The 14,705-nt window shown below is 37.7% G+C and overlaps 1 protein-coding gene across 2 annotated transcripts in view; it reads left to right on the top strand.

Moving 5' to 3' along the window:
* Nucleotides 1-14,395: 14,395 nt before the first annotated feature.
* Nucleotides 14,396-14,705, top strand: part of GNGT1 (G protein subunit gamma transducin 1) — a 4,716-nt gene continuing 4,406 nt past the window's right edge. Inside the window, exons 1-2 of one of the 2 annotated variants that reach the window (XM_012450801.3) lie at nucleotides 14,396-14,502; nucleotides 14,594-14,700. In XM_012450801.3, the coding sequence (XP_012306224.1) occupies nucleotides 14,605-14,700 (96 nt within the window). In that variant the 5' untranslated portion in view covers nucleotides 14,396-14,502; nucleotides 14,594-14,604. The remainder of the gene's footprint in view (nucleotides 14,503-14,593; nucleotides 14,701-14,705) is intronic. The other variant, XM_012450802.2, reaches the window with a different exon arrangement.

Genomic DNA, 14,705 nt, shown 5'->3' with positions numbered 1-14,705 from the left:
TCCATCCTCAGGTCAGGGACAACCAGTCTTCTCATTTCTATTACCATAGATTAGTTTTGCCTGTTCTTGAATTACATATAAATGAAATCATAAAGTATTCACCGTATGGTATTTCTTTCTCACAGTTCCTGTTTTTGAGATACACCCAGGTCATTGCATCAATAGTCTGTTCCTGTTCCTTTCAATTCCTGCATACTAGTTCAAAATATGAATGTACCAAAATGTATGAATATCCCACAATGTATATGTTGCTGTGTGTATCAATAGTCTGTTCCTTTAAATTACTGAGTAATATTCTAACATATGAATATGCCACAAATGTCCTGATACTGGAATTTGTGTTTCTAGTTTGTTTGGGGGCTCTTCAAATAAAGCTGAGTTGTGTGGACATGCAACTTTTATTACTCTTGGATAAAATACTTAGAAATATTAGATACTACCAATTTTTCAAAATGATTGTACCATTTTACACCCCCACCAAGCGTGTATGAAGCTATGTTTTTGCATGTAGCTATAATTTTGGAGATGAAACATAGAAGTCCAGAGAGGTAGTCTTGGGGAGTTCTGAAGATTTGACCACATCAGTGCCTTCCCACACATTTCTTAATGTCAGTACATCCGTTAAACTTCCCTGTTCTTTGACATATTAGCTTGTGATATACTTTTTTAAAAATACAATTACCTACAGTGAAATTTTACATAAAATATTAAAGACAATTTTGAAGACATTTTAATAGGTTCTCTTAATGAATGTCTCTTCCCTTCTTCTTTTCTCTTGTCCTATTCAACATTCTCAAGTAAATAATTGTTCTTGACTTCTGAGGATACTGGGGGGAATTTACAGGAGTTCTCTTTCAAGTTTCCAGGAAGCCCTGAAAAGTACAGGACAAACTTGCTCAAAGTGGGTTAATAATCTGAGGTATTTTGCACATTATATCCTTGTGACAGTTTTCAGTCATTCTGATGTCATATTACAGGGTCATATTCCTAGGAAAACCAGCCTGATCTGGAAATGCTGTCAGCTTTGATTACCAGATATCTATGATTAAGAATGATAGTTGAAACCATAAGGGTAAATGTTTAATTTTTTTCCTACCTCTCCAGTAGGAAAAAAATAATGGGATAGGGATGGCTTGTATAGTTCACTGATTTCTGTGGTGTAAATGCTCTCACTAAGGTCAATTTCAAGCTGCCACTACAGAATCACTGAATGCAGAGGTGGGAAAAGATCTCCAAGAGTCAGAGCTCCCCGGAGCCGAAACCTGTGTGAACTGGCTCTAAGGCACCAACCGCTAAGACAGAAAGCCAGTTTTGGAATGACACATTCAGAGTAAAGTCAGGTTAGACCCTCCCAGTTCCTTCAAATTATTATTAGGGAAGGGAAATTTTACCACTCATTTACTGAGAATCATATTCAGGAAACAAGTTAACTCAACTTCAAACTTACCTATTTCCATCTTCTGAATATAATTAAATATATCTTTAAACTAGACTAACATAAAATTCAAGAACTGATACTCAGTTTTCATGCAGCACTGACTACTGTCATTTCTCTTTGTTCTAAGCTGCTGGACACTTTTCGATCATCTTTTGCTAACACAAAAAAGTGAACCCCTAGACACAATGGCTCCTGCTAGTAATCCCAACACTCTGGGAGGCTAACTCAGGAGGATTTGAGGTCAGGTCAGGAGTCAGAGACCAACCTCGGCAACATAGCATGATTCCATCTCTACAAAAAAAAAAAAAGTTTAAAATTAGGTGTACACCTGGTAGTCCCAGCTATATTGGAGCTGAGATGGAAAGATTGGTTAAACCCAGGAGTTTGAACTTGTGGTGAGCTATGGTCATGCTGTGGTACTCCAGCCTGGATGAGAGAGTGAGACTCTGAATCTGACTAAAAAAAAAAAGAAAAAGATTAGCCCTTTTGAATGAAAACAGACATTTTGGGAAATTGCATGGTGCTATGGAAAAAACAGAGTTGGAATTCAGAGATACCTGGATTTAGTTCCTTGTTACATTGGACAAGTTCCTTAAAACTCTCTGAGCCTCAGTTTCCTTTTCTACCTCACAGATGTGTCTTGAGGATTAAATAGAAAGTGCTTGTGCATTCAAAGATGTTGTTTTAGTCCCTAACACAATGGTACAAACTTCATCCAGATTATCCCATATCCTACTTCCCATTGAGAGCCTTGGCATACAATTTTGAGATGGAGCATCCACTCCCATCAGGAAACAGAGCAACATGAACTGGCCTTATGGAACTGAAGCCCGTGGCCTTGCTCCCATCAGCTCTTCCCTTAACTAAGCTCGTAAACCATGTGTCTGCCCACAAAGTTGTGACACTGATCAGATACCACTTCCTGCTAGTCTCTTCTAGGGCAATGAGCTTCAGGGGAATCTCATACAGAGCAGAGTCCTCAGCCTGCTCAGGGCTGCTGTATAAGGCATGGAGTGGAAATGAGAGGGGGGGCAAAAATGGGCCTCTCACCCTTCTATGGTGTGGTCTGTAGATGAAGGTTGGAATCAGTCCTGAAAGATGCTCTAGAAATGCTGGTTTCCTTCTCCTTTCCCATGCCAAACAGGGTGCATCCTTAAAAACTCTATGACGGCTGATGAAGAAAAGAGAATTAAAGTGGAATTGGGAGAAGTTTGAGATTACCAAGCCAGATTATTTAAAAAAAAAATTACTCCTCTTAATTGCAGAATAATTGAGTGCTTTTAATATACATGAAAAAAGACATCTTCCAATATAAGGGTAATCTGAATTTCCTGGAGACTACTTTGACGTTACTGAATTTACATTTAAGATATTTTGGAAAGAACAACATGACCACCACAATCAGCCTCCAAAGGGATGTCATAGCACTTCTATCTCCTTAACCCAGTCTCTAGGCCAAAATGTTGCCAGAAGGCTGAGGAAAGTAATTCCTTTGCTCAAAGTCAACAGGAAATGCCAGGCTAAAGATAACTGGGAAAAACAGTCATCCAGATTGATTTGTCATTGCTGCACCAATTGACGGTTAAATTGTCTGTGGCTAAAGACAAAGGCTCAAAAGAGTCTTGGGTTCTGTAAAAATAAGGCATGCAGTTCTTATAATTTGAATGCTGAATGGAACTATAATATGTTCACTTTACAGAACTGTGAACTGAGATTACCTGCCATGGTTGTTGGCAGACATGAGACTAGAACCCACAGTTCTGGATTCTTAGTTTTATATTCTTTCTAACACACCCAGGCCTAGGATCTTTCTACCATACCAAGACCTCAGAGTAGAATATGAAATAACAGAATTTAAAAATGCAAAAGCTACAGTGACCAGGAGCGCCTCTGCATGTGTCAGATTGCTGCCTCTGATCTTTCTCACTACCACTCCTCTGGGTCCCACAACAAATGAAGTTGCTTTTGAACTGTTTAGCCCCTCCCACACCTTGAGTAGGAGGCTATATCCTCTGGGAGTCCTGCAGTCTCGGTACATGAATGAAGAATTTAAGAAAGGGATTGTAGCAGATGGTCCTCTTCTCTTTCAGACACCTTAGAGAGAGGTAGCATGTCTGACTTATGAGTGAATGATGAGAATTAACTGAGCCCAGTGATGTGGGGATACATATTATGTAACATAGTTATTTAAGGAGTTACACTGATAACTCCTTAATAAACAAAGACAGTTTTTGCTGCCTGTTAGTTTAAGCCCTGCCAAAATAAAATTTGAAATGACTCCAGCTGGCATTTATGAGGATTTTACACATCTGCTAAGAAAGGCAGTTAATCTCTTCTGAGCAATAAACGGTCATGAGGGTTTTGCTTAAGTTTAAGCAACTCCTTCACCAACTAGGTATTTTTCTAACTAGCTGGCCTATGTAAGAAACATTTACTCTAATGCACCCTCTGTCAGGCACAGAGTGCACTTGAGAGTTATACAATAAGATGAAGCCACATGAAAGGATGGGGTATCCTCTGTGCCTAATTTTATGAATCTCCTTCTCCCTAGAAAGAAGGTTATAATAAGGGTATATAACATTTATCTTACTGTGTTCCTACCTTCATTCATGTCCCTTAAAAGGAGCTGATTAAATGTTTAAAGTGTGACAAACTTTATCGTAGGCATTTGGGATACAAATATGAGGGATTTCATAGCATAACAGGGTAGACGAATGAACACTATATAACCCAGTTACATTACAACACTCTTAGTACAATACCAAAAATATGTACTAGGTTGTATAGGATTATAGATGAGGAAGTAAATAAAATGTAAGCAAAGCTCAATTCCAAATAAAATCCAATCTATGCAAACATACCTGACACTACATCTTCTAAGCCTATGCAATACAGAGACTCATTCCTTCATCTATTTGTTTTGGTTGACTGTTTTAGGTGCTGTGGTTCTAACAAAGTATTGCCTTCTGCAGAAGAGCAGAATCTCAGAAACCTCTTTTCTCTGCTTTCTGGATGTACATTCCCTTACTCACGACGCAGAACATCTTTTCTCTCACTTAGGTTGCTACGTCTTTAACTGTGAATGGCATCCAGAAGATTGGGGAAAATTTTAGATGATTTTATCCAAGACCTCCCAACTCAGTGGAGCCTCACCACCTAGCCAAAATTCTAGACTTGGTTACTAAGCCCCTGGCACATCAAGAATGGAGAAAGAAAGAGAAATGTTCCCCTAATCCCTATATACCATGTGGAAATCTCCGTAGCAACCACGATACTAGTGGACATACACTTAGTGAAAGTTTGCACTATGCCTTGAATTTTTTGGCTCATTAAATCCCATGCAATAACCACTCGAGGGAGATACGTTACTCTCCCCGCTATGCATATGAGAAAGCTGAACCTTTTGATAGATAATGTGACTTTCCCAAAGCTATTCAGTTAGCACAGGCAGTTTAGATCCTGATCCCCTGGTCTCATTGACTGTACATACATTCTTTTGTTCCACATTAATGAAGGCCAAAGTCAAGCTTATTATATATATTTTCATGACCCTGGTTCAGTACCCGGAGAGTGCTATATCAGTTTTCGTTTCTATGCAAACAAAGTTCATAATTCATTCATAGGGCAAACAGATAGTACAATTTAAATACATTGCCATAATGCTCTAAGAGGAACATCTGCCAAAACTGATAATCAGATTAGAGGATTGAGAGAGTTAATCACTAAAGTTCTCATTTTCAGGGTTATATTTAGCAGAAAGTAATGGACATTGACCTTTCAAATGTAAAGACACCTTTTCTTTCAAAATTATTGTCTTTTTATAATGTGGCCAAAATCTCGTGTTAGTTATATATGAATTACTACAATGCCATATGCCCTCCAAATGCTCATTTGTTGTGGCTTATGTTGAAAAGCTTTTGTATCTTAAATCACGCATGAGGGACAATCTGCTATTTGGGGCAGGGAAAGGCAATAGCTGCAGTTTGAAAGGAACGTACATCTCCTAGGACTCTCACTACTTTTTTCTCCTATTGACTATTAGCTGAGGAAAAACTGAGTGGAGCTGAAAAGTTTGCATTAGCAGAGAATTGAATACGTTAGCCTGGACTACATATTCTGAACCAGCCAGGGAAGGGTGAGTTGTTTCTTTCAGCCAACTGGATCTCAGGTTATCTTTGGTCTTCCTTTCTCTTACAATGGAAGTAATGTTCAGGACTAATCAGAGACCAACCTCTTATCTACTGCTCTTCATCTTTTTTTCTCTTGTTTTCTCAATGGCTTTACTCCTTCCACTCTTCAACAGCATCAGCTCTGCCCCCTCTTACTCTTTGGCACACACACCCAGGTTTTAATAATTTCCATCTAGAATGCTCTGTCTCTGACTTTTCTTCAACCCAAAGTTAAAATTTATATTTGACTCTACATTCTTCTCCTATTAGTGTTCCCACTTCACTGCTCCCTTTTCCAGCCAAATTTATCAAAAATTTTACTTCCACATCTTCCTTCATTTCCTCATCTCTCTTGCTTTTTCCAGGTCCCCCCAATTAAACTTCCTTTGAGAAGAGGAAGAGCAGAAGTGCTATTGTCAAGAGCAACCTTGACATATGCTACTAGACCTCTCAATATATGACACCCAAAGCAACTGTCCTTAAAATCACTCAACATCACATTTTCCATAACATTTTATCTAAGTTCTTTTCAGTATTTGACAATTGCAAATACTTCCTCATTCTTTAAATGTTTTCTCAGTCTTCATGATACCACATTCTTCTGTTTTTTTTCCTACTTTGTTGACTGCTCCTTCTCAATCAATCTGTCCTCTTCTAATAACCATTAGAGGGTGGGTGACTCAAGGCTCAACCCTGAGAATTCTTTTCTAACCATATTATTTTCTTATGTAATTTCAAATACATATAAACCTTGAAAACACATATACACATGTATATATATGTGAATATATTTGTGTGTTGTCTTGATCTCCCCTCAAAATTTCAAACATTCATATCTATTTAGTATCTCCATTTGGATGTGTAATAGAATCGCAAATATTTTATGTCTTAAGGTCTTGATTATACATCCCCAGTCTTCCTCCTTTCTGTAAATGACCCTTCTACTTAGATTCTCAAAGCACAATCTCTGGAGTCATTCTTGAGAGCTTCCACTGCTTAATTACCCAATCCATCAATAGTCCTTTTAATTGTACCTCCAAATCACTTTTTTTTTCCCCTGATTCAGAGTCTTACTCTTTCATCTAGGCCAGAATGCAATGGTGCAATCTCAGTTCATCGCAACCTCTGCCTCCTCGGATCAAGTGATTCTCCTGCCTCAGCCTCCTGAGTAGCAGGGATTACAGGTGCCCAGCACCATGCCCAGCTAAGTTTTTGTATTTTTAGTAGAGACAGGGTTTTGCCATGTTAGCCAGGCTGGTCTCAGACTCCTGGCTTCAGATGATCCACTTGCCTTGGCCTCCCAAAGTGCTGGGATTATAGCCAAATTACATTTTTTAATCTGCTCATATCTGTTTATAGCCACAACAACTAATGTAGTTCAGGTATGCAATTTCTAAGGAACCATTACATTAAGTTCTTACCTAAACTCCTTGTTTTCACCTTTGTTTCCCATTTAACCCCACACAGAAGTTGGAGTACTTTTAATACATCAAATCAGTAAAAAAAAAAAAATACATTTTACTTATCTAATCCTCTCACTGTTACATAAGCTCTGTGAGAGCACAAAGCTTACCTGTCCTATTTACCACTGTATTATGGAGCCAAGAATAAGAGCTGGGAAGTAGGCTCTCATGTATGTCTGTGAAATAAACAAATGACTTTGTATTAGCACTATCCCTCTTCTTTACAAATGTCTTGAAAACTCAAATGGCACAGTGGAAACAGAGAAATAAAGTTGTTCTGGGAAAGAAAGTGAGTTGTCATAGAATATATTTGGTTATCTATAAGTCACGTGTACCTTGAAAATAAGCTAACATGTTGAGAGAGAATGATAACCGTGTAATAAAATAGCAGCTGTTACAAAAGCAACTGCCTTTCAAAAATCAACTATGATAAAAATTTGTGATCAACCTGACCAGTTGGAGAAAAAATAAAAGTTACCTTTTATTTGACCATAAAAATTCAACTGAAAAAAATGATATATACTGAGGAGTTATAAACACAGCAAGAGATAAGAAAGCTGAATTTGCTGCTTTAACCTCAGGCAATCAAATGAGTGCCTAGCTCATGGTAATCACATAATAAGTATTTGATGAATAAATAAATACTATGTGAGCTGCTGTCATTTTACCTGCCTAGGTAGAAAGACAGAGGAAAAAGAGAGTAGATACATAGAGATAAAGGCATTGCATATTGAGTATTTATCAGAGTGTCTGTTATATGATAAATATGATATAACCTTATTTAGTCCTCAAGACAGCAAACTCACTGTCCTTTGTAAATTTCAGCTCATCTCCCTGACTTTCAAGTGCTTCAGAGTTTAATCCTTTGTTCTCTTCTCTTTCCTATTTACCTTTGGTATTCTCCTCTGTTCTCATGGTTCTCCCCAAAATTCTGGCCTCTTCCCTAAACTCCAGACCACCTACTCAATGAATGGCTAACAAGTATCTGAGATCCAGTGTTCTCTTTTTATATCTCTGATCTCAGGAAATAGCAAATCCCTTCTTTTGGTTGCTCAGACCAAAAACAATAGTGTCATCTTGATTTTTCTCTTTTCTCTCTCTCTCTCTTTTTTTTCATTCTACACGTGATCTGTCAGCACATCCTGATGTCTCTGTTTTTAAAATGCATTTAGCATCTTAGCACTTGTCCCCATCTTCACCTTGACTGCAATTGCCTCTTCTCTGCTTCTACACTTGCCCCTTCTCTGCTTCTACACTTGCCCCCTATGAGCGAGCCTCCAAATAGCTCCCTGCTAAAGTATATGATAGATAATGTCACTCTGTTACTCAGAATCTTCCAAACTTCCCTAAGTCACTCATAGTGAAGCAAGAGTCTTTACAGTGGCCTGTAAGGCTTATATGGCCACTGGTTTCATATGCTACTTCTCCCTTGAATTCACTGGGCTCCTCATATTAATACTTGTCTACCATTGTCTTGTACTTGCTGTTCCCTGGAATGATTTTCTCTTTGATACCTACAAAGCCCACTCTCATTTCCCTCAGATCTTCACTCAAGTAACATTGTCCACACAGAGGGCATCTTTGGCCTTCGTCTCTATAATTTTTACATTGCTAACACTGTTCTTACTTCTTTCCTGCTTTATTTTTCTCCTTAGCACTTACCTCAATCAAAATTTGGCATCTTTTACTTTTGTATTTTTCTGAGTGCCTATCTCCTTTACTGAGAATGTAAGTTCCTTAAGGGGAAAGGTTTTTATCTGTTTTGTTCCTCTGCTGTATCTCAAGCACCTAGAATTCTATCTGGCACACAATAGGCATTCAGTAAAAATTCTTAGCTGTTATCTTCTTATACTGCCAAGTAAAATGTCAGGATAAAAAAGAATAGTATAGAATAAGTAAGTTTACATCCATATGGTTACAAGCTTATTGTGCATAATACAGTGGATTTATTTCTGAAAAATTATCAAACATGTATACATGTTTATAAATCAAATAATAATTAAAATGTGCTGGCAACATCACTATTTCAAAAAATCTGTAATTAATCCTCTAAAAAAATAAGTTTTAAAAATAATTTGATTAATTTCTCCCTAATTTAGCTTTTCATAAATTAAATATTTTATTTATCAGGTATTCTTACTTCAAAATACACTTATGTGTAATGCGTAAAAACAAACAGAAAACAGGTGGCCTTTGAAATTTACCTCAGCTCATTTTAATTCTAAAATAAATTAGCAAGAAATGTAATAAAAGCTCTGAAAGACATCATGAGACACTTAAACTACTCTATAGAGTTCTATCTTCCCAAAGTGTTTAATACCACTAAAACGTGGTGCGTTTAAGGAAGCTTCCCCACCCCTCTACTAATAACCTCCATGATCTGCTTGCATTGCTAAGTACAGCTGCCTTTCTTTTCTAGACTTTGTCAATATAACAGTTTTCTTTGAGAATTCTCAGTGTATTGAGAAGTAACCATTAAAAATGTTTTACATTTTTACAGAAATTGCCTCAGCAACTATGCTGTGTTGAACTGCCATTTCCCAATGCGTAGCTACTCCTTTAACAATCTTTAACAATTGTTTAAACTGATATCATTGTGAGCCATATTTGGCTAATAAAAACTCATTCTAGTATTTAAGACCAAGAAAAGTCAAGGCAATGTACGTTTCCTCTGCCACTTCTGGAGCCCTATGACCATGAATTTGATCGAATTCAGAGTCTTATTTGTCCAAGAAATGTTTCACAATTTAAAACCATCAATATAGGGAGGCTGAGGCAGGAGGATCGCTTCAGCTCAGGAGTTTAAGATCAGCCTGGGCAACACGGCAAGATCCTATCTCTATAAAAAAAATTTACATTCGCTGGACATGGTGGCATATGCCTGTAGTCCCAGCTACTCAGGAGGCTGAGGTAGGAGGATCACTTGGACCTGGGAGGTCAAGGCTGCAGTGAGCAGTGATTGCACCACTGCACTCCAGCCTGGGTGACAGAGTGAGACCCTGTCTCAAAAAACCCCACCAAACCCATCAGTATGGTACCTGTATTAGTTAGGGTTCTCTAGAGGAACAGAACTAGTAGGATATTTATCTATCTATCTGTCCGTCTTATCTATCTATCTAGGAGTTTATTAAGGAGGATTAACTCACACAATCACAAAGTGTGCAATAGGCTGTCTGCAAGGTGAGGAGCAAGGAAGCTATTCTGAGTCCCAAAGCTGAAGAACTTGGAGTCCGATGTTCAAGAGCAGGAAGCATCCAGCACAGGAGAAAAATGTAGGCTGGGAGGCTAAGCCAGTCTAGCCTTTTCATCTTGTTCTGCCTACTTTTTATTCTGACCATGGTGGTTTGATTGTGCCTGCCCAGATTAAGGGTGGGTCTGCGTTTTTCAGCCTACTGACTCAAATGTTAATCTCCTTTGGCAACACCCTCACAGACACACCCAGGATCAATACTTTGCATCCTTCAATCCAATCAAGTTGACACTCAGTATTAATCATCACAGTACCTAAATTATATTTATAAAATACAAAAATGCAGCAAATTATATAGATTAAATACAATATGAAAATATTCATCATGACTGTACATAATAAAATAGATGTTTTTTATGTATAAAAACCATCTGGATATAGCAGCTGAGAATAAAGACTGACATATATATCAAGCCCATGGCTACAATGAGTGATATGATTTTCTGAAAGAGAAAAAAATTATTGGTGCATGGTCTTCCTTTTATTATATGCATTATTGTAAAAAGTGTATATAATAACCATGAAAAATATTTTGTTTCTATGTAAAATGAAGTGAGTTTCAAGATTCAAAGAACTATAAGTATGGTTTTTACCTATGTGGAAGTCTGACATGATATTTGACAGTCATGCTGAATGTGTCACATTTCATCTTATGCAGCAGGATCCGGGAAAATGCAAGATATCTGACCTTCCTTATCCATACCTACAAAAACTACAGAATACCTTTATAAACAAGCTGATATATTTTCATAAGGGCCCCTAGGGGGCAGTATTGCCCCCATTGAGATCCAGGGATCTGTGAATTGGCTACAGCTCTGAAATACCTCCCCCACTCCCGCCGTCTTGCCTTTTATTGGCCCTTCAATACTCTGATGGTAGTGTGGGATGGATGAAGAAGTGAAAGGGCAAACATCTTCTTAACTGGGGTATGGTTTCCCCCTGGGCCGGCTGTAATAGCAGTCTTAGCTTGTTTGGCTATAGGTCTTCAGTCTTCCCCTTAAATTTTGACTAAAGGTGGGGTGGGGATGGTTGGCAAAAGGGTCAATAATGTGATCTAGTCTATTAGGACTTTTTCTGGAGAGGTTGACCAACCTGAAAGCTTAGAATATGAGAGGCAGCCTTAATGCTATTTGTCATCAACTCTGGACTTTCTATGTCATTCTGGGGTATGAAGAAACATATCGAATCCTTTATACTTGTTTGAGAGAGATGTGCTGGAATGAAAAACACCCCACCTCAGAAAACAAACACCTGTGTTGTAACCCCAGCTCAACTGCCTCTCATTGTGTAATTTTGGGCATTCAAACTCACTTGAATGCCTTTGCTGCATCTGCAAAATGGAATAGGGAGTAAAGTAGACGATATTATATTTGTATTTGGACCATGGACTTCAATAGAACACCAAACATTTGGAATCTCCATGCAGATAATATTCACTGTACTTCTTTGTGTACTTGAAATAAGTAAAAATTTTGATCCCCACTCTGATTTTTTCATATAAGACCCATGCCATCAAATCTGGTAAGAATTCTAGAATATTCTAATAATATATTTGCTTTAAACAAAGTGATTTTAATGTTTAATATTATTGAGCATGGTGAATCACAGCATTTTAGAGTTAAGAAATCATTTACTGATAAAATAAAGTTAGAAAATTTGGATGCTTTTCTATGTTTAGGTAAATGCATATGACAGAGGTTAGGTGACTTTATCAATACTTCCTGATCTCTTCTATATACTGAACAATATACAGAACAGTAGAAAGTAATGAGGACATGAAAAAGTTATGCAATGTATGACCTCTCTTGTAAAGGGTCTAAAAATCCACTGTGTCTTAGATTGGGGTTCCTAGAAGCAAAGCCTAAGACAAGAATTCTTGTCTAAGTAAGTTTTAGGGCAAGCTGTCAGGAGAAATTGCTAAAGGAGTAAGGAATTTAGGATAGGGCAAGAGGAGAAGTTAGTCAAAAGTGGTTTCAGAAGCCTAGCATCATTCTAAACGCATAGAAAGCTCTGGAAGTTTCGCAATTGCAACAAAGTTTTTCAGCCCAGAAGCAAGGGGGTTAGGCTGATAGAACCCCACATCAGCTAGACTTTTGCTCCAAGTCAACCTTAGGGGTCAGACGGGAGCATAATCTCCCAGGCATCACCAGGAGAATTGTTGCCCATCAGCCAAGAGCCAACATATGCAAAAAGTTTACCCTTGACAGTCAACGCCTGCAGCTGCTGCGGACTAGGTATGTTACCCTGGAAAAAAAGGAAAGCTGAGCAGAGCAACCATAGTATCTGCAATGCTTGATATCAAAGGAGCCAAATTATGTACACATGATCTCCTTTAAGCTTATCAATAATATTACCTATCTCCTTTAAGAGTACCTATAAGATCACCTATATTATATGACAAGGGCCATATATGAAAGTACAGTTTGAAATTCTAGAAGTACAACAGAGTGAATAACACCAGCTAACACGTGCGAGTGCTTGCTCTGTACTACATGCTGTTACAAAGTCCTTACCTATGTTACCCCCATTTACTCCTCTCAACAAATCTACAAGGTAGGTAATATTATTGCCCCTATTTCCCTGTAAACTAAGGCACAGACAGGTTAAGTAACTTGATCAGGATCACACAGCTAGCAAGCACCAGATTGTTTTGTTGGCAAGTATATGAGAGGGCTTCCTGGAGTAGAGAAAATGAAATTCTAAACCCTACCCAAGATCTACTAAATTAGAATCTCTAAGGTTGGACTCACAACTTTAATGACTTTCCTAAAGTGATTCCTGCACACACTGAAGTGTGAAGAACCATTATCTAGAGGAATTAAAAGTTTTCCAAAATGAAGAAAAGTTGCGCAAAGAACAATGTCAAAAGATAAAAATGATCATCAAAACTACGAACTTTTATATTTAGTCTAAAGGAGTGGGAAGGAAATTGAGATTAAAATTTGGGCTCCCAAATACAAAACAGGATTATACAGGAAGAAATAACCTTTGTGTAGTCATATTGTTTCTTAAAGAACAGAATAGCAAAAATAAAAACATAGGAAACATTGGGTTCAGGTATCCGTAGTGTATTATTTTCTACCTCTAGAAAATAGTTGACCTATGTAGGCATTTGTCCCTTAAAAATATCTTAAACTACAACTTATCCAGAGAAGAACAGGGTATTATAAGACTGGAAAGGGAAAGAATCTTTCTTCAAAGGTTTTGGAAATGAAAACACCATCTAAATACAAGGAAATAAGTTAATTGCTGATATATTACTAGCAGAATATTTTCATGTAGATGTATAATGTTATGTTGTTCTCTGAAATAGTGTGTGATCTGAATATGCTTACTTTTACAATCATACTTCATTGTAAAAATTGGACTAAGGAGAAGAAGGGGACACTATAGGCACAATGCCACTTGGCAGCACTGAAATCTTTCCCAGGTAATTTCACAGGAATATCACCAGCTACTGAGCCTTTTTCCCAATTACCCACTGGTCTAACTGGGGAGAAGAGGAATTGTGAAGAGGGCAGAAGAGTCTGTTCTTCTAGTAGGATGTCTATTGATAGATCACACTTGCTATGTCCCCTTTAATCTGCTAAATTTGCTCATTGTTGTTACTAGATTGATTGTGACAGTTACAGGCAAATTCCAGGTGTTGTTGCAAAACACTTCTAAGTAATATGCTCGTTTATTTCTGATTAAGAAGTCTGTTTGTTTACTATATTTCCATTTGATGGGTACAAATTTCAATCCATTATTTATAATGAACTTATAGTGATACTTTTTATGTGGTTCCCTTTTAATACCAGATTAAATACTCTGGAGATTTAGGGAATTAGTGGACAGTCCTCCAAATGACCTAAAACTAAGTTAAATGGCATAAAACATATGGCGAAGGGTTTTGGAATTGAAGGTAAGATTGGAAACCCCAAATTTTACACTGTTCGAAAGCCCAGGGGCAAGGAGCAGCTTTAAGTATTTTAAATTATATGCTGACTAAACCAACCGCTCCCGACAAACCTACTGACAGGTGTCTAGGGCTAAATGCCCAACTTAATCATATTAGTGAAGATTAGGAAGAAGCTTTAAAATCCCAAGGCTAGTGTGCATTGCCAGATTGTTAAGAGAGAGAGCTCATGAGAAATTGGTTATCTTGGGATATTTAAAATAAAACAAAGAACAGTCTACTTTGTAAGTTAAGAGCTGAGTGAAGTGTTAGCTAAGACTGACTTGAAATAACTCCAGCAATTCATGCGTAGGTATTAACCTTCTACATTTTCAGCAGGCAAAAAGATGCCAGTAATCAATATTGAGGACCTGACAGAGAAGGACAAATTGAAGATGGAAGTTGACCAGCTCAAGAAAGAAGTGACACTGGAAAGAATGCTAGTAAG

Source organism: Aotus nancymaae, unplaced genomic scaffold (genome assembly GCF_030222135.1).
Source record: "Aotus nancymaae isolate 86718 unplaced genomic scaffold, 86718_ANA_hifiasm-v0.15.2.pri h1tg000025l, whole genome shotgun sequence".
NCBI lineage: Eukaryota > Metazoa > Chordata > Mammalia > Primates > Aotidae > Aotus > Aotus nancymaae.
The sequence above is the reverse complement of the archived record's forward strand: the minus strand, read 5'-3'. Positions and strand labels throughout refer to the sequence as shown.